At 42.7% G+C, this 25,884-nt stretch overlaps 1 protein-coding gene across 1 annotated transcript; it reads left to right on the top strand.

The window, feature by feature from the left end:
• Positions 1 to 1,178: 1,178 nt before the first annotated feature.
• On the top strand, positions 1,179 to 19,650 carry LOC124025156 (high-affinity choline transporter 1-like). The gene is made up of 9 exons (XM_046338818.1): positions 1,179 to 1,721; positions 3,062 to 3,175; positions 3,991 to 4,146; positions 6,063 to 6,211; positions 8,224 to 8,367; positions 13,874 to 14,027; positions 14,867 to 15,084; positions 16,257 to 16,427; positions 19,099 to 19,650. The coding sequence occupies exons 1-9, from the start codon at positions 1,538 to 1,540 to the stop codon at positions 19,456 to 19,458; spliced, it is 1,650 nt and encodes a 549-aa protein (XP_046194774.1). The 5' UTR covers positions 1,179 to 1,537; the 3' UTR covers positions 19,459 to 19,650.
• The last annotated feature ends 6,234 nt before the right edge of the window (positions 19,651 to 25,884 follow it).

Here is a 25,884-nt window from a genome sequence, read left to right as displayed (position 1 = left end):
ATCTACCAATGACTTCATGCTCTCCTTTCTTCTCTACTATTTATCTACCAATGACTTCATGCTCTCCTTTCTTCTCATCTACCAATGACTTATCTACCAATGACTTCATGACTTCATGCTCTCCTTTCTTCTTACTATTTATCTACCAATGACTTCATGCTCTCCTTACTTCTTACTATTTATCTACCAATGACTTCATGCTCTCTCTTCTTACTATTTATCTACCAATGACTATTTATCTACCAATGACTTCATGCTCTCCTTACTTCTTCTATTTATCTACTATTTATCTACCAATGACTTCATGCTCTCCTTACTTCTTACTATTTATCTACCAATGACTTCATGCTCTCCTTACTTCTTACTATTTATCTACCAATGACTTCATGCTCTCCTTACTTCTTACTATTTATCTACCAATGACTTCATGCTCTCCTTACTTCTTACTATTTATCTACCAATGACTTCATGCTCTCCTTACTTCTTACTATTTATCTACCAATGACTTCATGCTCTCCTTTCTTCTTACTATTTATCTACCAATGACTTCATGCTCTCCTTACTATTTATCTACCAATGACTTCATGCTCTCCTTAACTATTTATCTACCAATGACTTCATGCTCTCCTTACTTCCTATTTATCTACCAATGACTTCATGCTCTCTTACTTCTTACTATTTATCTACCAATGACTTCATGACTTCACTATTTATCTACCAATGACTTCATGCTCTCCTTACTTCTTACTATTTATCTACCAATGACTTCATGCTCTCCTTACTTCTTACTATTTATCTACCAATGACTTCATGCTCTCCTTACTTCTTACTATTTATCTACCAATGACTTCATGCTCTCCTTACTTCTTACTATTTATCTACCAATGACTTCATGCTCTCCTTACTTCTTACTATTTATCTACCAATGACTTCATGCTCTCCTTACTTCTTACTATTTATCTACCAATGACTTCATGCTCTCCTTACTTCTTACTATTTATCTACCAATGACTTCATGCTCTCCTTACTTCTTACTATTTATCTACTAATCACCATATTATTTCCTTACTGCTTTGAATGCCCTGCCCACTTCCCTTTACTCCTCCTCCACTGTGACCAATCAAGCCAGAAGTAGAAAAGAGCAGGCGCTCTGAACTATCCAACCAGGAACAAGACTATACTGCCACTACTACTGCAACTCAGTAGACAGAACTCCTGACAGTCAGTGTCCTGTCTGGGAGTGTTCAGAGTCAGTGTTCTGTCTGGGAGTGTTCAGAGTCAGTGTTCTGTCTGGGAGTGTTCAGAGTCAGTGTTCTGTCTGGGAGTGTTCAGAGTCAGTGTTCTGTCTGGGAGTGTTCAGAGTCAGTGTTCTGTCTGGGAGTGTTCAGAGTCAGTGTTCTGTCTGGGAGTGTTCAGAGTCAGTGTTCTGTCTGGGAGTGTTCAGAGTCAGTGTTCTGTCTGGGAGTGTTCAAAGTCAGTGTTCTGTCTGGGAGTGTTCAGTCAGTGTTCTTTCTGTGAGCGTTTCCAGTGTTCCACCATGGTTCTGAACATTCCAGGAGTGGTTGCCATGGCAGTGTTCTATCTGCTGGTCCTGGGGACAGGTTTGTGGGCAGCACGGAAGTCCAGGGCTATGGAGAAGAAAAGTACGGGAGACAAGACAGAGATAACCTTACTGGGAGACAGGAATATCGGCCTGCTTGTGGGAATATTCACCATGACTGGTAGGTGAGGTGTGACCATGTCTTTAGATCTGTGTAATGCTTTACAACTATACTCACTATTAATGTATTCGCACTGTACCTTTACAACTATACTCACTATTACTGTATTCACACTGTACTGTACCTTTACAACTATACTCACTATTACTGTATTCACACTGTACTGCACCTTTACAACTATACTCACTATTACTGTATTCACACTGTACCTTTACAACTATACTCACTATTACTGTATTCACACTGTACTGTACCTTTACAACTATACTCACTATTACTGTATTCACACTGTACTGTACCTTTACAACTATACTCACTATTACTGTATTCACACTGTACCTTTACAACTATACTCACTATTACTGTATTCACACTGTACCTTTACAACTATACTCACTATTACTGTATTCACACTGTACCTTTACAACTATACTCACTATTACTGTATTCACACTGTACTGTACCTTTACAACAATACTCACTATTACTGTATTCACACTGTACCTTTACAACTATACTCACTATTACTGTATTCACACTGTACTGTACCTTTACAACTATACTCACTATTACTGTATTCACACTGTACTGTACCTTTACAACTATACTCACTATTACTGTATTCACACTGTACCTTTACAACTATACTCACTATTACTGTATTCACACTGTACTGTACCTTTACAACTATACTCACTATTACTGTATTCACACTGTACCTTTACAACTATACTCACTATTACTGTATTCACACTGTACTGTACCTTTACAACTATACTCACTATTACTGTATTCACACTGTACACAACTATACTCACTATTTACTGTACTGTACCTTTACAACAATACTCACTATTACTGTATTCACACTGTACCTTTACAACTATACTCACAACTACTGTACCTTTACAACTATACTCACTATTACTGTATTCACACTGTACTGTACCTTTACAACTATACTACTATTACTGTATTCACACTGTACTGTACCTTTACAACTATACTCACTATTACTGTATTCACACTGTACTGTACCTGTATACTCACTATTACTGTATTCACACTGTACCTTTACAACTATACTCACTATTACTGTATTCACACTGTACTGTAGAGACAGTATAGATCATTCCTTACCTTTGGACAAACAGTGTTTGTGTGCGTGCGTGTGTGTGTGTGTGTGTGTGTGTGCGTGTGTGTGTGTGTGTGCGTGTGTGTGTGTGTGTGCGTGTGTGTGTGTGTGTGTGTGTGTGTGTGTGTGTGTGTGTGTGTGTGTGTGTGTGTGTGTGTGTGTGTGTGTGTGTGTGTGTGTGTGTGTGTGTGTGTGTGTCCTGCAGCTACGTGGGTTGGAGGAGGCTTTATCGTAGGGATAGCAGAGGTTGTCTATAACCCTAACCTGGGTCTGGTCTGGGCTTTCATGCCCCTACAGACCTCCGTCTCCTTCATCATCGGTAAGACGCACACGCGCACACACACACACACACACACAAAGTTTAATAATTCACAATCAGAAATAATCATTGAAATATGTAAGAATATCAAAGTTTCCAATATTTGTGAAGTGGCGGGACGTTGTTGTGCTGAAACACACATCCCAGTCTGTAGTTTTTAACTGACCTTCAATTCATTCAAATATTCTACACACCTTATCGGCTTGTTATTGGTGCACTGTTTATGTTATCTCTCTCCCTCCTCTCTCTCTCTTCCTCTCCCTCTCTTCCTCTCCCCCTCTCTCTCTCTCCCTCTATTCCTCTCCCTCCTTCTCTCTCCCTCCTCTCTCTCTCTCTCTCTCTCTCTCTCTCTCTCTCTCCCCCTCTCTTCCTCCTCTCTTACTCCCCCTCTCTCTCCTCCTCTCTCTCTCTCCTCCCCCCTCTCCACCCCTCACTCGCCCCCCTCCCTCACTACCCCCCTCTCTCTCCACCCCCTCTCTCCACCCCCCTCTCTCCACCCCCCCTCCACCCCTCTCCCCCCCCTCACCTCTCCCCCCCACCCCCTCTCCCCCCTCACTACCCCCTCTCTCCACCCCCCCTCTCCACCCCTCACTCCTCCCCCCTCACCTCTCTCTCCACCCCCCCTCTCCCCCCCTCTCTCCTCCCCCCCCACTCCCCCCTCTCTCCTCCCCCTCTCTCCACCCCTCTCTCCCCCTCCCTCCTCCCACCCCCCCTCTCTCCCCCCTCCCTCCCCACCCCCTCTCTCCCCCCTCCTCCCCACCCCCCACCCCCTCTCTCCCTCCTCTCTCTCTCCTCCTCCTCTCCTTTTATCTCAGGTGGTATATTCTTTGCCAAACCGATGAGGGAGAAGAAGTATGTTACTATGATGGATCCCTTCCAGGTCAAGTATGGGAGAGTAGTGAGTGGAGCTCTGGTGTTCCCTGCCCTTGTAATGGATGCACTGTGGGTCGCCTGCACACTGGTCGGACTAGGTAATATGTACAACAAAACAATAAACAACTGTTTCAAAACACACAACACACATAATCACTTGTAAACACAAAAGTACTAAATCATTCGCTGCAAAAGTACTAAATCATTCGCTGCACACACACACACACACACACACACACACACACACACACACACACACACACACACACACACACACACACACACACACACACACACACACACACACACACACACACACACACACACACACACACACACACACAGAGTGCAGTTGAATCTCAACCGCAGGTCACTGTCTGGTGTTCCAAAGCAGGAGCCACATTCCTCCCTGTTTCAAACAACTTAGATAAACCGACACAAAAAACACACAGTCATTCAGCCTCTAGCCAGTCTTGGACACCATTACATCTCTGTTAAAAAGTGTGTCAAGTCACTGGATCCATCCAAAATGACACACTATTCTCTATATATTCTCAATGGGCCCCGGTCCAAAGTAATGCTCTATATAAGGGAGAGGGTACCATTGCAGACACAGCCATTCTTTCCTGATGGACCTGTCAGGGTTGTCTTTATGTAGGTTAAACTCTTTAATTCACCCTTATTTTACCAGGTAAGTTGACTGAGAACACGTTCTCATTTGCAGCAACGACCTGGGGAATAGTTACAGGGGAGAAGAGGAGGAGGATGAATGAGCCAATTGTAAACTGGGGATTATTAGGTGACCGTGATGGTTTGAGGGCCAGATTGGGAATTTAGCCAGGACACTGGGGTTAACACCCCTACTCTTGCGATAAGTGCCATGCTATTTTTAATGACCTCAGAGAGTCAGGACACCCATTTAACATCCCATCCGAAAGACACCCATACACAGGGCAATGTCCCCAATCACTGCCCTGGGAGATTGGGATGTTTTTTTAGACCAGAGGAAATAGTGCCTCCTACTGGCCCTCCAACACCACTTCCAGCAGCATCTGGTCTCCCATCCAGGAACTGACCAGGACCAAACCACTTAGTTTCAGAAGCAAGCCAGCAGTGGTATGCAGGGTGGTATGCAGGGTGGTATGCTGCTGGCACAACATAGTGAGATGCTGGACCCAGGTCGGTTCTAGACAGAGTAACCTGGGGAATAGTTACACAACGCCCCAGCTTGGTGAGATGCTGGACCCAGTTCGGTTCTAGACAGAGTAAACTGGGGAATAGTTACACAACGCCCCAGCTTGGTGAGATGCTGGACCCAGGTCAGTTCTAGGTAGAGTAACCTGGGGAATAGTTACACAACGCCCCAGCTTGATGAGATGTTAGAACCAGGTTGGTTCTAGACAGAGTAACCTGGGGAATAGTTACACAACGCCCCAGCTTGGTGAGATGTTAGAACCAGGTCGGTTCTAGGTAGAGTAACCTGGGGAATAGTTACACAACGCCCCAGCTTGGTGAGATGCAGGTTTGTTCTAGATGGAGTAACCTGGGGAATAGTTACACAACGCCCCAGCTTGGTGAGATGCAGGTTTGTTCTAGATGGAGTAACCTGGGGAATAGTTACACAACGCCCCAGCTTGGTGAGATGCAGGCTTGTTCTAGATGGAGTAATTTGATCAGGGAGGGGAAACAGGTCAGGTGGGTATTTTAATGACCACTTGTTGAAAGTCAGTCATGCTCATTCTAGCTGGCGTGTGAAGAATGTTGTTTGTTACTTCAAACCCGGTCACACTTCCAGTACAACGGCGAGGGACCAACTCAGTTTAACCTGATTTTACAGTTTTTATCTGTGGTGCCACAAAACTGTGTTAGCCCGCTGAGCTAAAAGTGTGTGTGTGTGTGTGTGTGTGTGTGTGTGTGTGTGTGTGTGTGTGTGTGTGTGTGTGTGTGTGTGTGTGTGTGTGTGTGTGTGTGTGTGTGTGTGTGTGTGTGTGTGTGTGTGTGTGTGTGTGTGCAGGTGGCACCATGAGTGTGATTCTGGACCTGCCCTACTCCTACTCTGTGGGGATTTCTGCAGTGGTGGCCATCGTCTACACTCTACTGGGAGGACTCTACTCTGTAGCCTACACCGACGTCATCCAGCTCATCCTCATCTTCTTCAGTCTGGTGAGTGACAGGCGGCCATTTTGAATCTAAACCAGTCTGGTGAGTGACAGGTGGCCATTTTGAATTCAATCCAGTCTGGTGAGTGACAGGTGGCCATTTTGAATCAATCCAGTCTGGTGAGTGACAGGCGGCCATTTTCAATCCAATCCAGTCTGGTGAGTGACAGGCGGCCATTTTGAATCCAATCCAGTCTGGTGAGTGACAGGCGAATCCAATCCATTTTCAAATCCAATCCAGTCTGGTGAGTGACAGGCGGCCATTTTGAATCTAAACCAGTCTGGTGAGGGACAGGCGGCCATTTTGAATCGAATTCATTCTGGTGAGTGACAGGCGGCCATTTTCAATCCAATCCAGTCTGGTGAGTGACAGTCTAAACCAGTCTGGTGAGGGACAGGCGGCCATTTTGAATCTAAACCAGTCTGGTGAGGACAGGCGGCCATTTTGAATCCAATCCAGTCTGGTGAGTGACAGGCGGCCATTTTCAATCCAATCCAGTCTGGTGAGTGACAGGCGGCCATTTTGAATCTAAACCAGTCTGGTGAGGAACAGGCGGCCAATTTGAATCTAAACCAGTCTGGTGAGGGACAGGCGGCTATTTTGAATCTAAACCAGTCTGGTGAGTGACAGGTGGCCATTTTTAATCCAATCCAGTCTGGTGAGTGACAGGTGGCCATTTTGAATCTAAACCAGTCTGGTGAAGGACAGGCGGCCATTTTGAATCTAAACCAGTCTGGTGAGGGACAGGCGGCCATTTTGAATCCAATCCAGTCTGGTGAGTGACAGGTGGCCATTTTTAATCCAATCCAGTCTGGTGAGTGACAGGTGGCCATTTTGAATCTAAACCAGTCTGGTGAGTGACAGGCGGCCATTTTTAATCAAAACCATTCTGGTGAGGGACAGGCGGCCATTTTGAATCTAAACCAGTCTGGTGAGGGACAGGCGGCCAATTTGAATCCAATCCAGTCTGGTGAGGGACAGGCGGCCATTTTGAATCTAAACCAGTCTGGTGAGGGACAGGCGGCCAATTTGAATCCAATCCAGTCTGGTGAGGGACAGGCGGCCATTTTGAATCTAAACCAGTCTGGTGAAGGACAGGCGGCCATTTTGAATCTAAACCAGTCTGGTGAGTGACAGGTGGCCATTTTTAATCCAATCCAGTCTGGTGAGGGACAGGGTGAGGCCATTTTGAATCTAAACCAGTCTGGTGAAGGACAGGCGGCCATTTTGAATCTAAACCAGTCTGGTGAGGGACAGGCGGCCAATTTGAATCCAATCCAGTCTGGTGAGGACAGGTGGCCATTTTGAATCTAAACCAGTCTGGTGAAGGACAGGCGGCCATTTTGAATCTAAACCAGTCTGGTGAGTGACAGGGCCATTTTTAATCCAATCCAGTCTGTTGAGTGACAGGTGGCCATTTTGAATCTAAACCAGTCTGGTGAGGGACAGGCGGCCAATTTGAATCCAATCCAGTCTGGTGAGGGACAGGCGGCCATTTTGAATCTAAACCAGTCTGGTGAGTGACAGGCGGCCATTTTGAATCTAAACCAGTCTGGTGAGGGACAAGCGGCCATTTTGAATCTAAACCAGTCTGGTGAGGGACAGGCGGCCATTTTGAATCCAATCCAGTCTGGTGAGTGACAGGCGGCCATTTTGAATCTAAACCAGTCTGGTGAGGGACAGGCGGCCATTTTGAATCTAAACCAGTCTGGCGAGTGTAAGGCCGTGGAAACATTGTCCAAGTATTTTGGATGGAGCCAACACCTAGGAGTGGTCTGTTGTCAGATGATTGACAACGGAGATAATTGCCCAACAAAAAACACACAAACGGTCTGTCTTTTAACAGATGGAACTCATCTGAACATAGTTGACTACAGATGTACTTTTGATGGACGAAAACCTAAAATGATCATTATCATATACACTTTAATGTATGTTCATGTGTCTCATTGTGGCTGCAATTGCAGACAGGAGTTAATCATTTTTAATTGGGGCTTTTCTGTCTCTGCTGCCAGTGGCTGTGTGTCCCGTTCCTCATGGCCAACCCAGTGGTGGGTGACATCACCCAGACAGCCTTCAACCACACCTACCAGGCCCCCTGGCTGGGACGCATGGAGAAGGAGAAGGTCTTCAAGTGGGTTGATGACTTCTTATTGGTGGTGAGATCAACTGATTGATGGATGGACGGATGATTGATTTGTTAATGTGTTAAATGAGTCAAGTAAGTTAGATACGGATTGAATAAGCATTTGATAAGTAAAACATATGCATACTCCATTCATACAGTCATATCACCAGTCTCTATCATACAGTCATATCACCAGTCTCTACATTACAGTCATATCACCAGTCTCTACATTACAGTCATATCACCAGTCCTCTACATTACAGTCATATCACCAGTCTCTACATAACAGTCATATCACCAGTCTCTACATTACAGTCATATCACCAGTCTCTAGTCATATCACCAGTCTCTATATTACAGTCATATCACCAGTCTCTACATACAGTCATATCACCAGTCTCTATCATACAGTCATATCACCAGTCTCTACATTACAGTCATATCACCAGCCTCTACATTACAGTCATATCACCAGTCTCTACATTACAGTCATATCACCAGTCTCTATCATTACAGTCATATCACCAGTCTCTACATTACAGTCATATCACCAGTCTCTACATTACAGTCATATCACCAGTCTCTACATTACAGTCATATCACCAGTCTCTACATACAGTCATATCACCAGTCTCTACATTACAGTCATATCACCAGTCTCTACATTACAGTCATATCACCAGTCTCTACATTACAGTCATATCACCAGTCTCTACATACAGTCATATCACCAGTCTCTACATACAGTCATATCACCAGTCTCTACATACAGTCATATCACCAGTCTCTATATTACAGTCATATCACCAGTCTCTACATTACAGTCATATCACCAGTCTCTACATACAGTCATATCACCAGTCTCTACATTACAGTCATATCACCAGTCTCTACATACAGTCATATCACCAGTCTCTACATTACAGTCATATCACCAGTCTCTATCATACAGTCATATCACCAGTCTCTACATTACAGTCATATCACCAGTCTCTACATTACAGTCATATCACCAGTCTCTACATTACAGTCATATCACCAGTCTCTACATTACAGTCATATCACCAGTCTCTACATACAGTCATATCACCAGTCTCTACATACAGTCATATCACCAGTCTCTACATTACAGTCATATCACCAGTCTCTACATCAGTCATATCACCAGTCTCTACATACAGTCATATCACCAGTCTCTACATTACAGTCATATCACCAGTCTCTACATTACAGTCATATCACCAGTCTCTACATTACAGTCATATCACCAGTCTCTATCATACAGTCATATCACCAGTCTCTACATTACAGTCATATCACCAGTCTCTACATTACAGTCATATCACCAGTCTCTACATTACAGTCATATCACCAGTCTCTATATTACAGTCATATCACCAGTCTCTATCATACAGTCATATCACCAGTCTCTATCATACAGTCATATCACCAGTCTCTACATTACAGTCATATCACCAGTCTCTATATTACAGTCATATCACCAGTCTCTATATTACAGTCATATCACCAGTCTCTATCATACAGTCATATCACCAGTCTCTACATTACAGTCATATCACCAGTCTCTATCATACAGTCATATCACCAGTCTCTACATTACAGTCATATCACCAGTCTCTACATTACAGTCATATCACCAGTCTCTATCATTACAGTCATATCACCAGTCTCAACATTACAGTCATATCACCAGTCTCTACATTACAGTCATATCACCAGTCTCTATCATACAGTCATATCACCAGTCTCTACATTACAGTCATATCACCAGTCTCTATCATTACAGTCATATCACCAGTCTCTATATTACAGTCATATCACCAGTCTCTATCATACAGTCATATCACCAGTCTCTACATTACAGTCATATCACCAGTCTCTACATTACAGTCATATCACCAGTCTCTATCATACAGTCATATCACCAGTCTCTACATTACAGTCATATCACCAGTCTCTATCATACAGTCATATCACCAGTCTCTACATTACAGTCATATCACCAGTCTCTATATTACAGTCATATCACCAGTCTCTACATTACAGTCATATCACCAGTCTCTACATTACAGTCATATCACCAGTCTCTACATTACAGTCATATCACCAGTCTCTATCATACAGTCATATCCCAGTCTCTACATTACAGTCATATCACCAGTCTCTATCATACAGTCTCACCAGTCTCAACATTACAGTCATATCACCAGTCTCTATATTACAGTCATATCACCAGTCTCTATCATACAGTCATATCACCAGTCTCTACATTACAGTCATATCACCAGTCTCTATCATACAGTCTCACCAGTCTCTACATTACAGTCATATCACCAGTCTCTACATTACAGTCATATCACCAGTCTCTACATTACAGTCATATCACCAGTCTCTATATTACAGTCATATCACCAGTCTCTATCATTACAGTCATATCACCAGTCTCTATCATACAGTCATATCACCAGTCTCTACATTACAGTCATATCACCAGTCTCTACATTACAGTCATATCACCAGTCTCTATATTACAGTCATATCACCAGTCTCTACATTACAGTCATATCACCAGTCTCTACATTACAGTCATCACCAGTCTCATTACAGTCATATCACCAGTCTCTACATTACAGTCATATCACCAGTCTCTATCATACAGTCATTACAGTCTCTACATTACAGTCATATCACCAGTCTCTACATTACAGTCATATCACCAGTCTCTATCATACAGTCATATCATTAGTCATATCATACAGTCATATCACCAGTCTCTACATTACAGTCATATCACCAGTCTCTCCATTACAGTCATATCACCAGTCTCTACATACAGTCATATCACCAGTCTCTCATCCAGTCTCCTCTACATTACAGTCATATCACCAGTCTCTATATTACCTATCCTCTACATTACAGTCATATCACCAGTCTCTCCTCTCCTCTCTACATTACAGTCATATCACCAGTCTCTCTCCTCTCCTCTACATTACAGTCATATCACCAGTCTCTCCTCTCCTCTACATTACAGTCATATCACCCAGTCTCTCCTCTCCTCTACATTACAGTCATATCCCCAGTCTCTCTCCTCTCCTCTACATTACAGTCATATCACCAGTCTCTCCTCTCCTCTCCATTACAGTCATATCACCAGTCTCTCTCCTCTCCTCTACATTACAGTCATATCACCAGTCTCTCTCCTCTCCTCTACATTACAGTCATATCACCAGTCTCTCTCTCTTCAGTCATATCCCAGTCTCTCTCTCTCCTCTACATTACAGTCATTCATTTTCTCCTCTCCTCTAAACTCTTTGCTCCAGTCTCTATATGGAGGAATCAATATCCAATCTCACTCCTCTCCTCTACATTACAGTCAAAACCAGTCTCTACATTAAAGTCATTTCACCAGTCTCTCCTCTCCATTACAGTCATATCACCAGTCTCTCTCCTCTCCTCTACATTATAGTCATATCACCAGTCTCTCTCACTCCTCTATCATTACAGTCATTTCACCAGTCTCTCATACCATGAGATATCACCAGTCTTTTTTCTCACTCTACATTACAGTCAGCACTTTCATCAGTCTCATTAAGGACATTACAGTCATATCACCAGTCTCTCTCCTCTCCTCTACATTACAGTCATATCACCAGTCTCTCCTCTCCTCTACATTACAGTCATATCACCAGTCTCTCCTCTCCTCTACATTACAGTCATATCACCAGTCTCTCCTCTCCTCACATTACAGTCATATGGTCTTCCTCTCCTAACATTACAGTCATATCACCAGTCTCTTTCTCCTCTACATTACAGTCATATCACCAGTCTCCCCTCTCCTCTACATTACAGTCATATCACCAGTCTCTCCTCTCCTCTACATTATAGTCATATCACCAGTCTTGTCCTTCCTCTACATTACAGTCATATCACTATTCTCTTCTATCTTCCAACCATTTATTTTCTCTACTGCTCAAAACTCTTTGTTAACCTTGATATGGAGGAATCAATATGCAATACACTTTCATTACAAATTGAGTCAAAACGTTTGGTAAAGTTCAGTTGTGTAAAATAGCAAAAGAGACTCAACAGCTGAATCCCTGTCTCACCGTTGGAATGGCAGCACTCTCTCACATCCTATCAAAGCTCCCCCTCTCATACCATGAGATATTCAAGTGTTTTTTCCACTAACATGACACAGCACTTTCATCCTCATTAAGGACATGGTCTAGGTGAATGCACCAATTTGTAAGTCGCTCTGGATAAGAGCGTCTGCAAATGACTTAAATGTAAATGTAAATGTTGTGTTAACCATGACCTCAGGAGTTTCTACAGACACTTTCATCCTCAAACAGAACATGGTCTTGTGTTAACCATTTACCCAGGAGTTTCTACAGACACTTTCAGGAGCATTAAGGGCATGGTGCTTTGCTCAAGGGCACCTGACGGAGTTTCTATCACACTTTCATCCTCATTAAGGACATGGTCTTGTGTTAACCATGACCCAGAGTTTCTACAGACACTTTCATCCTCATTAAGGACATGGTCTTGTGTTAACTTGACCCAGGAGTTTCTACAATCTCAACCAGTGTTGGCACCATCTTATCTTGTTGTTGTTAGGCCATGCAGCCTATCTGTGGTTTCCAGTCTCAAGCTTTCTAACAGACAGTCCCCCAAAAACCACAAACAGCCCTCGACCTCACCATGACTCTACAATACAAAAAAACATCCTGGAGACTCAAGGCCTCATTCTACTTCTCCTTAAACAACACAAACAGAACTTATTAATCCCTCATTTCCTCTTATCCAGAGGGACTTACCCCTCCTAAGTGCCTTGCTCAAGGGCACCTCTCGGCAGATGTATCACCTCATCTGCTCAGGGATTCAAACGTTAACAGCTCCTACCTGCTACCATTTCATCTCTAACAACCTCCTTTCCTGTTCTTGTCCCTCCTCCTCCCTGTCATCTTCCCTCCTCTCCACTCCCTCCTTATCCTCCCCCTCCTCTTCTCCCTCCCCTTCCTCCTCTCTCTCCTCCCTCCTCCTCCTCCTCTCCTCCCTCCTCTTCTGCCTCCCTCCCCTCCTCCCTTTATTCTCCCTCATCTCCTCTTCTCCCCCATCTCCCCCTCCTCTCCTCTCTCTGCCTCCCTCCTCTCCTGCCTCCCTCCTCTCATCTCCCTCCCTCCTCATCTGCCTCCCTCCTCATCTGCTCCCTCATCTGTCCTCCTCTCCTCATCTGCCTCCCCCCTCCTCCTCCCTTCATCTCCCTCCTCTCTTCTGCCTCCCTCCTCTCCTCCCTTTCATCTCCCTCCTCTCATCTCCTCCTCCTCTCTCCTCTTCTGCCTCCCTCCTCTTCTGCCTCCCTCCTCATCTGCCTCCCTCCTCATCTGCCTCCCTCCTCATCTGCCTCCCTCCTCTCCCTCCATCTGCCTCCCTCCTCTTCTGCCTCCCTCCTCTTCTGCCTCCCTTTCTTCTCCATCCTCTCCTCTTCTCCCTCATCTCCTCCACTCTCTCCTCAGGCGTTGGGTAGCTTGTCTTTCCAGTGTTTCCACCAGAGGACGCTCTCGGCCTCTTCCTCGTATAACGCCCAGGTCACCTGCTTCGCGGCTGCTGCCATGGTCCTCATCCTGGGGATCCCCTCTGTCCTGGTCGGGGCTGTAGCCGCTTCCACAGGTAATAAAATACAAAAAGGTGTTCCAATCCCGGAGCAGACAAGGTGAATAATCTGTTGTTGTGCAAGGCACTTAAACCCTTACCCTCCAGGGATGTAATGGTCGTCTCTGACCCCAACTCTCCAACGGCGACTCAGGGGGAGTTGGGATATGAAGATAAAAATACATTTTATTTTTTATTTCACCTTTATTTAACCAGGTAGGCTAGTTGAGAACAAGTTCTCATTTACAACTGCGACCTGGCCAAGATAAAGCAAAGCAGTGCAACACAAACAACAACAGAGTTGCACATGGAATAAACAAACATACAGTCAATAACACAATAGAAAAAGTCTGTATACAGTGTGTGCAAAAGAGGTAATATAAGGGAGGTAAGCCAATAAATAGGCCATAGTAGCGAAATAATTACAATATAGCAATTAAACACATGTTCACTTGTTCAAGAATAATGGACAAATATAAGCACCTCCAAGTTAATGTTATTAAAGGGGTTATAAAGTTTCAGAGAAAAAGAGTTGTGTGTCGTTGACTGGTTTGTCTGTTATCTGATGTCCGTAAACTGCTCCTATCATCTACCTCACATCATGAACCATAACACACTCCAGTCTAGTGGCAGTGTCCTGGTGTTGTGGCTAGAGTGCATGTTTGTTATTACTCTCGGTGGAGCACGAGATCCCTTGAATACATCTGGTTTCCCTGCAGCTCACATGAGCTGATTGCAAAATGAAATAATGTAAATAACTCATACACATCGTACTCGTGTTTATGCTTTTAGACTTCATCAAAGTGTGACTGTCAAAACGACCAAACTTTATTGACACTTTCCTGGTGTGTCTCCAGACTGGAACCTGACATCGTACGGGTCTCCATCTCCGTATGAGCGCAACGAGACGGGATTGGTGCTCCCCATCGCCCTGCAGCACCTGGCTCCGCCCTACGTGTCCGTCATCGGCATCGGGGCCATCGCCGCCGCAGTGATGTCATCCGTGGACTCTGGCCTGCTCAGCTCCGCCTCCATGTTCTCCTCCAACATCTACAAGAACATCATCAGGACGCAGGTAAAGAGTTGGCTGCAGGCTTTCGTTCTATCCCATCACTTACACCTCGTTCTAACAAATCTGTGTGTGACTAGATACTCAATACAGTAGAGATGACTTAAGGAATTTAGGTCTGTTTTCCCAGACGCAGATGAATAAACCTACTAGTCCAGAACTGAAACACATTCTCAATGGACATGATCCATTATGTTCATTAGTCCTGTTCTAGGTCATAGGTCATGTACCAGAAAATCACCACTAAATGCATAAATAAGTGTTTTTTTTCCATTTTCATCCATTTTTGGGACATTGGCAAGACATTTTTCAATTCACATTGCATTGGGTTCTATAGTGTAATAGCATTTTTGGGACATATAGCCTAACTCCGTGCTCCCTCTTGTGACTTCTCTGAGTATTACACCACAGGGCTGTTCAAGCTCTTGTGACTTCTCTGAGTATTACACCACAGGGCTGTTCAAGGGGAAGAGGAACACACCCCTTTAACTGCTGTACCTCCATTTTGTGTCTGTCTCCCCATTCTCCAGATGACACATCTTGGAGGTTTCAGTGGGGATCTGTATCTCATGACGTCTACAGAGTTTATAACCACTGTGCCTCCATCTTGGATCTGTCCCCCCACTGTGCCTCCGTCTTGGATCTGTCCAGCCCACTGTGCCTCCATCTTGGATCTGTCCTCCCTACTGTGCCTCCATCTTGGATCTGTCCAGCCCACTGTGCCTCCATCTTGGATCTGTCCTCCCCACTGTGCCTCCATCTTGGATCTGTCCTCCCCACTGTGCCTCCATCTTGTCTGTCCTCCACTGTGCCTCTGTCTTGGATCTGTCCTCCCCACTGTGCCTCCATCTTGGCTCTGTCCTCCCTACTGTGCCTCCATCTTGGATCTGTCCTCCCCACTGTGCCTCCATCTTGGATCTGTCCCCCACTGTGCCTCCATCTTGGCTCTGTCCTCCCTACTGTGCCTCCATCTTGGATCTGTACTCCCACTGTGCCTCCATCTTGGATCTGTCCTCCCCACTGTGCCTCCGTCTTGGATCTGTCCAGCCCACTGTGCCTCCATCTTGGATCTGTCCTGACCACTGTGCCTCCGACTTTGAACTGTCCTGACCACTGTGCCTCCATCTTTGATTTGTCCTGACCACTGTAGCTCCATCTTGTGTCTATCTCTCCTCCAGGCCTCAGACAGGGAGATACAGTGGGTGATCCGTGTGTCGGTGGTGGTGGTGGGGCTGTGTGGGATGGCCCTCACTCTCCTCCACAACAGTACCTTTGCCCTGTGGATCCTGGCGTCTGATCTCTCCTACACCATCATCTTCCCTCAGCTCATCTGCGTCCTCTTCTTCCAGGTGTGTGGTGTGTGTGTGTGTGTGTGTGTGTGTGTGTGTGTGTGTGTGTGTGTGTGTGTGTGTGTGTGTGTGTGTGTGTGTGTGTGTGTGTGTGTGTGTGTGTGTGTGTGTGTGTGTGTGTGTGTGTGTGTGTGTGTAAATGCAGAGGTGATATTGTGTGTGTGGGCCTTATCTTTTCCCTGCATCACAAACATGGTGGTGTGTCACTAGCCTGAGTGCCAGTCTGTTTGTGATGTCGTCATGCCAACTCACTCAACATCATGCCAAATGGTCGGCTTGACAACTACAGCAATGGAGATGGCAAGAGCACAAACCGGCCCTAGCCACAAAGCGTCTTAGAGTAGGAGTGCTGATCTAGGTTCAGGCCCCAACCTGTTCATATCATCTTATTCATTATGAACTAAAGGTTAAACTGATCCTAGATCAGAACTCTTACTCAGAGAGGCTTTGTGGATACAGGCTTATAATTCGTCTGGCTACCCAGAGTCCTTGCTCCAGCCAAACGCTAGGCCACACCCACAGACGTTAGTTTCTTCTCCACAATGAGTTTGGATCTGAGTACCTCCCCGATTCTTCACCGAATGTGAACACATTCAGGGCCGTCTGATTGGTCCAGAAACCGATGGGTTGGACCAGAACCAAAACACATGTGGGTAAAACAGCGGTTTGAAAATGTGTAATTGGCTTTGATACTCTGATTAGTTTAGTTATTTTACTGCTGGTCTTTAATTATTTGTTACTTTTATTTCTTTACTTTAAAAACAAAACTGCATTATTGGTTAAAACTTCTTAGGGCTGCAATCCTGTTAACGGGATCAATATGACAACAGCCAGTGAAAGTGCAGGGCGCCAAATTCAAACAAAATAAATCTCATAATTAAAATTCCTCAAACATACAAATATTTCACACCATTTTAAAGATACACTTTGTCTTAATCCCACCACAGTGTCTGATTTCAAAAAGGCTTTACAGCGAAAGCACCACAAACGATTATGTTAGGTCACCGCAAAATAACAGAAAAACTGTCATTTTTCCAGCCAAATACAGGAGTCACAAAAATCAGAAATAGAGATACAATGAATCACTAACCTTTGATGGTCTTCATCAGATGACACTCATAGGACTTCATGTTACACAATACATATATGTTTTGTTCAATAAAGTTCATATTTATATCCAAAAACCTTTACATTGGCACCAGGTTCAGAAATGCCTCTAAAATATCCAGAGAAATTGCAGAGCCACATCAAATAACAGAAATACTCATCATAAACTTTGATGAAAGATACATGTTTTACATAGAATTAAACATGAACTTGTTCTTAATGCAACCGCTGTGTCAGATTTCAAAAAGCTTTACGGCAAAAGTACAATATTCAATCATCTGAGAACAGCGTTCAGCCACCAAAGCCAGCCATACAGTTACCCTCCTTATTGTGGAGTCAACAAAAGTCATAAATAGCATTATAAATCTACACTTACCTTTGCTGATCTTCGTCGGAATGCACTCCCAGGACTCCCACTTCCACAAGAAATGTTTGTTTTGTTCAGTAATGTCCATCATTTATGTCCAAATAGCTGCTTTAGTGCATTTGGTAAACAAATCCAATGTCACGAAGCGCATTCACTAAAAGCAGACGAAATGTCAAACAGTTCCATAACAGTCAGTAGAAACATGTCAAACGATGTATTGAATCAATCTTTAGGATGTTTTTAACATAAATCTTCAATAATGTTCCTCCCGGAGAATTACATTGTCTTCAGAAGTTTGATGGAACAGAGCTCTCACGTGAACGCGCATGGTCAGCTCATGATAGACTCATTCCCCTCTCCTTCGCCCCCACTTCACAGTAAAAGCATCGGACAAGGTTCTAAAGACTGTTGACATCTACCTTACTCAATCCCCTCTCCTTCGCCCCCACTTCACAGTAAAAGCATCGGACAAGGAAGTAAAAGTATCGGACAAAAGACAGTTGACATCTAGTGGAAGCATAGGAAGTGCAAACTGACCCATATCCCACTGTGTATTTGATAGGCGATGAGTTGAAAACCTACAAACCTCAGATTTCCCACTTTCTGGTTGGATTTTCTTCTCAGGTTTTTGCCATATGAGTTCTGTAATACTCACAGACATGATTCAAACAGTTTTAGAAACTTCAGAGTGTTTTCTATCCAATACTAATAATAATATGCATATATTAGCAACTGGGCCTGAGGAGCAGGCAGTTCACTCTGGGCACCTTTTCATCCAAGCTACTCAATACTGCCCCTGCAGTAAGTTAGCATTTCAATTGAAATCGGCGCATGTGACAAATACAATTTGATTTGATCCAATCGCTGATGACCCTGTTTTGCACAATGACCCTCATTGCACAATGCCCCTCATTCCCACAAACGACCTCAACGATGGCACTGAAACTAAAGTATGTAATATAATATATGCCATTTAGCAGACGCTTTTATCCAAAGCGACTTACAGTCATGTGTGCATACATTCTACGTATGGGTGGTCCCGGGATCGAACCCACTACCCTGGCGTTACAAGCGCCATGCTCTACCAACTGAGCTACAGAAGGACCAAGTGACAGAGCATAAAAATAAGTTAGTGTGAGTCATCAGGCTAGGCTAGAATATCACTTCTTCAAAACAAATCTCTTCATCTTCCAACAGGTCTCCAACGGCTATGGAGCCGTGGTGGGATACCTCGTAGGGGGCCTGATGAGACTCCTCTGCGGGGAGCCCATCTTCAACCTCGCCCCTGTCCTCCACTTCCCTGGATGCACCCTGGAGGACGGCGTCTATGTCCAGCGCTCCCCCATCAGGACCATATGTATGCTTCTGGCCCTGGCGGCCATCTTGGGTTTCTCCTGGCTGGCTCAGCTGATGTTCAATAAGGTCTGGTTGCCCGAGAGGTGGGATGTGTTCCAGGTGAAGTTCCAGACTTTACCACTTGGTGGCGCCAGAGAGATGAAAGAGAAGGAGGAGGATGGTGCAGCATCTGAGCCAATGCTTGACAACACAAAGTGTTAATGTTTTGATCTACCTACTTTTACAGGCCGGTTTCCCAGACACTTCCCTGGACTACAAAGCACTTTGTTTTTGAGCATATTTTTTGTTTATTGAACAAGATAGAGAAAGGAAAGATCTATTGAACATCCAAATCATTCTAAAGAAGGCTATTTAAAATCAATTGTGTAGCTCAATTAAGTTACTTATATGATTTGAACATAAAGCGTGAAAAGGCTGTAACATCGGTACCACCGACTTGCATTGGATTTGTTCCACAAAAGCATGGATTGCGGTCGTACCTTGTCCATAGACTGATTACAGGGTAAGGTAATCAATGCTAGTATGTCATTTGGGTGAACTCTCTTTTAGTCTAGGAGTAGGCTTAATGATCTGTGTCTGCGAAACTTCATTACCTCATCCCCAGACTACCTCATCCCCACCAGATTACCTCATCCCCACCAGATTACCTCATACCCACCATCATACCCACCCCATTATACTAGTAGGTAGGGGTATACTACCCCATTATATTAGTAGGGAGGGGTATACTACCCCATTATACTAGGTGGTGGGGTATACCCCATTATACCCCATTATACTAGTAGGGAGGGGTATACTACCCATTATACTAGGTGGTGGGGTATACTACCCCATTATACTAGGAGGGGGTATACTACCCAATTATACTAGTAGGGGGGGGTTACTACCCCATTATACTAGGAGGGGGTATACTACCCAATTATACAAGTAGGGGGGTTTACTACCCCATTATACTAGGATGGAGGGGTATACTACGAGGGGGGTATACTACCCCATTATACTAGTAGGGAGGGGTATACTACCCCATTATACTAGGAGGGGGGTATACTACCCCATTATACTAGGAGGGGGGGTTACTACCCCATTATACTACCCCATTATACTAGGGGGGGTATACTACCTTATACTAGGAGGGGGTTATACCCCAGGAGGGGGGTATACTACCCAATTATACTAGTAGGGGGGTTTACTACCCCATTATACTAGGAGGGGGGTATACTACCCCCCATTATACTAGGAGGGGGGGTATACTACCCCATTATACTAGGAGGGGGGTATACTACCCAATTATACTAGGAGGGAGGGGGGCTTACTACGAGGGGGTATACTACCCCATTATACTAGGAGGGAGGGTATACTACCCCATTATACTAGGAGGGGGGGGTATACTACCCCATTATACTAGTAGGGGGTATACTACCCCATTATACTAGGAGGGGGGGGGGGTATACTTATACTACCCCATTATACTAGGAGGGGGGGGTATACTACCCCATTATACTAGGAGGGAGGGGTATACTACCCCACTATACTAGGAGGGAGGGGTATACTACCCCATTATACTAGGAGGGAGGGGTATACTACCCCATTATACTATTAGGGGTATACTACCCCATTACACTATTAGGGGGGTATACTACCCCATTATACTAGGAGGGGGAGGTATACTACCCCATTATACTAGGAGGGTGGGGGGTATACTACCCCATTATACTAGTAGGGGGTATACTACCCCATTATACTAGGAGGGGGTTGTCTTGTTTCTTGTCCACGGTTTCCGGTTGTCCACCGGTTGTCCACGGTTTCCGGTTGTCCACGGTTTCCGGTTGTCCACGGTTTCCGGTTGTCTACGTGCGTGTCACCAAAATGTCTTGAAAGGCGCACAGCCGAAATGTTCAAAGGGACTTGGACTGTCCCTTTAAATGGTGCAGAAAAACGATTCGTCCAGGACTCTTCCATTAAAAACGGCACCAGTTCAGGGAACTACTATTTAATCTCTTTATTACCTGTCAGTAAATATATATATATATATCAGGAGTTACATCCAGACCACAGCACCCACATCCACATCCCCACCCCAACCAATCAACACCCCCCCACGTCAACCATACCCACACCCCATTTAGGCCCCCTCAGATCAGACCTATGCCACTCCTGCCCACCCCATGCACCCCACCCCCGCAAAGAGGGCCTCAACATGGAAGTCACACATACACCCAGGTAGTGAGCGGGCAAACAGGCCCGACCCCCACTCATACACTCGCCCAAGCCAATGGCATGTACCAGATGCTCAGCAGGCTCTGCTCACACTTACTGGCCTGAGGCCAAACCACAACCAACAACATTGGACACTTTATGGAACAAAAAGCCTTCACTATATCATCCTGGAATATCCAAGGCCTGAGGTCATCTGCCTTTGGCCTAAAGATCAGGAACCCGGACTTCACCAAAGAAATCGGTAATAAAGACATTGTCATGCAAGAAACCTGGTATAGAGGATAGAGGAGACGGACCCACTGGTTGCCCTCTCGGTTACAGAGAGCTGGTAGTCCCATCCACCAAACTACCAGGTGTGAAACAGGGAAGGGACTCAGGGGGTATGCTAATTTGGTATAGAGCAGACCTAACTCACTCCATTAAATTAATCAAAACAGGAACATTTTACATTTGGCTAGAAATTCAAAAGGAAATTATCTTAACAGAGAAAAATGTCAGGGTAGCTTAGTGGTTAGAGCGTTGGACTAGTAAACAATGTCTGTATTACCGATTTCTTTGGTGAAGTCCGGGTTCCTGATCTTTAGGCCAAAGGCAGATGACCTCAGGCCTTGGATATTCCAGGATGATATAGTGAAGGCTTTTTTGTTCCATAAAGTGTCCAATGTTACAGAAGGTGCGTTCTGCCTCTGAACAGGCAGTAAACCCACTGTTCCTAGACCAGTTAACCCACTGTTCCTAGACCAGTTAACCCACTGTTCCTAGACCAGTTAACCCACTGTTCCTAGACCAGTTAACCCACTGTTCATAGACCAGTTAACCCACTGTTCCTAGACCAGTTAACCAACTGTACCTAGGCCGTCACTGAAAATAAGAATTTGTTCTTAACTGACTTGCCTGGTTAAATGAAGGTAAAATTAAAATAAAGCTGCCTACAAAACAAAGAGTCTATTTTTTGTTTTCTTGAGTAAGGCAGCTCCAAAATGCAGGTGTTTCAGCCGAGCTTAGTGCTTTCTGTGGTGGTGGGGCAGGCCAGCAGAAAATACGGAGCGTTGCGCCGCGATTGGCTCAGTGTTCTGTCACTCATGGGGACACTATGTCACCACCAAGTCTAAGGGTAGAGCTAGAAAATTCTAGCCCCTTGGTTGGTGCCATAGAGTTACATTAGAAGTGCCTATCCAAGACGGTTCAAGGTCATTGGCCACAGATGAAATGACGTCAAATCACGTTATATGTATAGTAGCTTTGATTGGACTGATCGTGTCAACAACATACTTTCAAAATCTTAGCTAGCAGTCATCATTATGAAATCAATTCGACAATCTACTGGAAAATCTGGTCTAGTATCAGTTTTGCCCTTTTGGATGACAACTAATGGATAAGGGGGACTTTTAGTTGGATAAGGGGGACAAACTAATGGATAAGGGGGACTAACTAATGGATAAGGGGGACTTTAGATGGATAAGGGGGACAAACTAATGGATAAGGGGGACTAACTAATGGATAAGGGGGACTAACTAATGGATAAGGGGGACTAACTAATGGATAAGGGGGACTTTAGATGGATAAGGGGGACTAACTAATGGATAAGGGGGACTAACTAATGGGGGACTAACTAATGGATAAGAGGGACTAACTAATGGATAAGGGGGACTAACTAATGGATAAGGGGACTAACTAATGGATAAGGGGGACTAACTAATGGATAAGGGGGACTAACTAATGGATAAGGGGGACTAACTAATGGATAAGGGGGAATAACTCATGGATAAGGGGGAATAACTAATGGATAAGGGGGACTAACTAATGAATAAGGGGGACTAACTAATGGATAAGGGGGACTAACTAATGGATAAGGGGGACTAACTAATGAATAAGGGGGACTAACTAATGGATAAGGGGGACTAACTAATGAATAAGGGGGACTTGATCCTAGATCAGCAATCCTAACTCTGAAACGCTTCGACTTCCCTGCAGTTTGGTGGGAGTATGACACATTAAATATTCTCTGCTGGCCACATAACTATGTTACACCAAAGGCTTAGTGCAGTACTGCATCAGCCAGTCAGCTAGTTACATGACCCAGACACAAACCGCACAATTGGCCCAGCGTCGCCCGGATTAGGATTTGGCCGTGGTCAGCCATCATTGCAAATAGGAATTTGTTTTTTAACTGACTTATAAAAATAAATAAATAAATAAATATAAATATAAATATATAAATACATATATAAATAAATATATAAATACATATATAAATAAATATATAAATATAAATATATAAATAAATAAATAAATAAATAAAATATAATTATATAAATAAATAAATAAATAAAAATATGAATATATAAATAAATATATATATTTATATTTATTTATATATTTATTTATTTATTTATATATTATATTTATTTATTTATATATTTATATTTATTTATATATTTATATTTATATTTATATTTATATATTTATATTTATTTATATATTTATATTTATTTATAAATAAATATAAATATAATTATATAAATATATAAATATATAAATAAATATAAATATATAAATAAATATAAATATATAAATAAATATAAATATATAAATATAATATAAATATATAAATATATAAATATAATTATATAAATATATAAATATAAATATATAAATATATGAATATATAAATATATACATATATATCTATAAATAAATATATAAATAAATATAAATATATAAATAAATATAAATATAAATACATAAATAAATATATAAATATAAATACATAAATAAATATATAAATATAAATATATAAATAAATATAAATATATCTATACATATAAATATATAAATAAATATAAATATATAAATAAATACATAAATAAATATAGAAATATATAAATAAATATAAATATAAATATAATTATATAAATATATAAATATATAAAAATATTAATATATAAATATATAAATATAAATATATAAATAAATAAATATAAATATAAATATATAACTAAATATATAAATATAAATATATAAATAAATATATAAATAAATATAAATATATATATAAATATAAATATATAAATATAAATATATAAATATAAATATATAAATAAATATAAATATATTAAAATAAATATACATATATCTATAAATATAAATATATAAATATATATATATATAAATATAAATATATAAATATATAAATAAATATAAATAAATATAAATATATTAATATAAATATATAAATAAATATACATATAAATATATCTATAAATATAAATATATAAATAAATATATAAATAAATATAAATATAAATAAAAAGACAGTTTGGGACAAACAGTCCAAACAATCTGACCTGGGTTCAAATAGTATTTGACATCTTTAAAATACTTTGAGTGTTTGTTTTAACCTGCCTGGAGTGGCAGAGAAGGGTTTGCACTTTTGAGGACTTTTCTATTGGTTCCAATGCAACAGGCAAAAATATTTCAACTAGAACGTGAACCCAGGTCTGTACAGCGTACGCGTACAGTGAATATTTAAAATTTTCACACATTTAAAAATAAACATTGCGGAATAAATGGAATCCATAAAATACTGAGTCTTTCAGTCTTGCCAAGATGGTGTGTGTGTCTACACACACTGAACTGACAAGATGGTGTGTGTGTCTACACAAACTGAACTGACAAGATGGTGTGTGTGTCTACACAAACTGAACTGACAAGATGGTGTGTGTGTCTACACACACTGAACTGACAAGATGGTGTGTGTGTCTACACAAACTGAACTGACGAGATGATGAACTGTGTGTGTCTACACAAACTGAACTGAGAAGATGGTGTGTGTGTCTCTACAAACTGAACTGACGAGATGGTGTGTGTGTCTACACAAACTGAACTGAGAGATGGTGTGTGTGTGTGTCTCACAAACTGAACTGACAAGATGGTGTGTGTGTCTACACAAACTGAACTGAGAAGATGGTGTGTGTGTCTACACTGAACCGCCAGTTGCATTGACAGTTTAAATAGCCAAAGAACACTGTCGCTAAAGTGCTCTCTAACCTCTCTAACCTCTCTACCATGCTCTCAAACCTCTAACCTCTCAAACCTCTCTAACCTCTCTACCATGCTCTCAAACCTCTAACCTCTCAAACCTCTCTAAGCTCTCTACCATGCTCTCTAACCTCTCAAACCTGTCTAACCTGTCTAACCTGTCTAACCTCTCTACCATGCTCTCTAACCTCTCTACCATGCTCTCAAACCTCTAACCTCTCAAACCTCTCAAACCTCTACCGTCTCTAACCTCTCTAACTCTCTACCATGCTCTCTAACCTCAAACCTCTACCGTGCTCTCTAACCTCTCTACCGTGCTCTCTAACCGCTCTACCGTGCTCTCTAACCTCTCTACCGTGCTCTCTAACC

Source organism: Oncorhynchus gorbuscha, unplaced genomic scaffold (assembly GCF_021184085.1).
Source record: "Oncorhynchus gorbuscha isolate QuinsamMale2020 ecotype Even-year unplaced genomic scaffold, OgorEven_v1.0 Un_scaffold_2207, whole genome shotgun sequence".
NCBI classification, from domain to species: domain Eukaryota; kingdom Metazoa; phylum Chordata; class Actinopteri; order Salmoniformes; family Salmonidae; genus Oncorhynchus; species Oncorhynchus gorbuscha.
The sequence above is the reverse complement of the archived record's forward strand: the minus strand, read 5'-3'. Positions and strand labels throughout refer to the sequence as shown.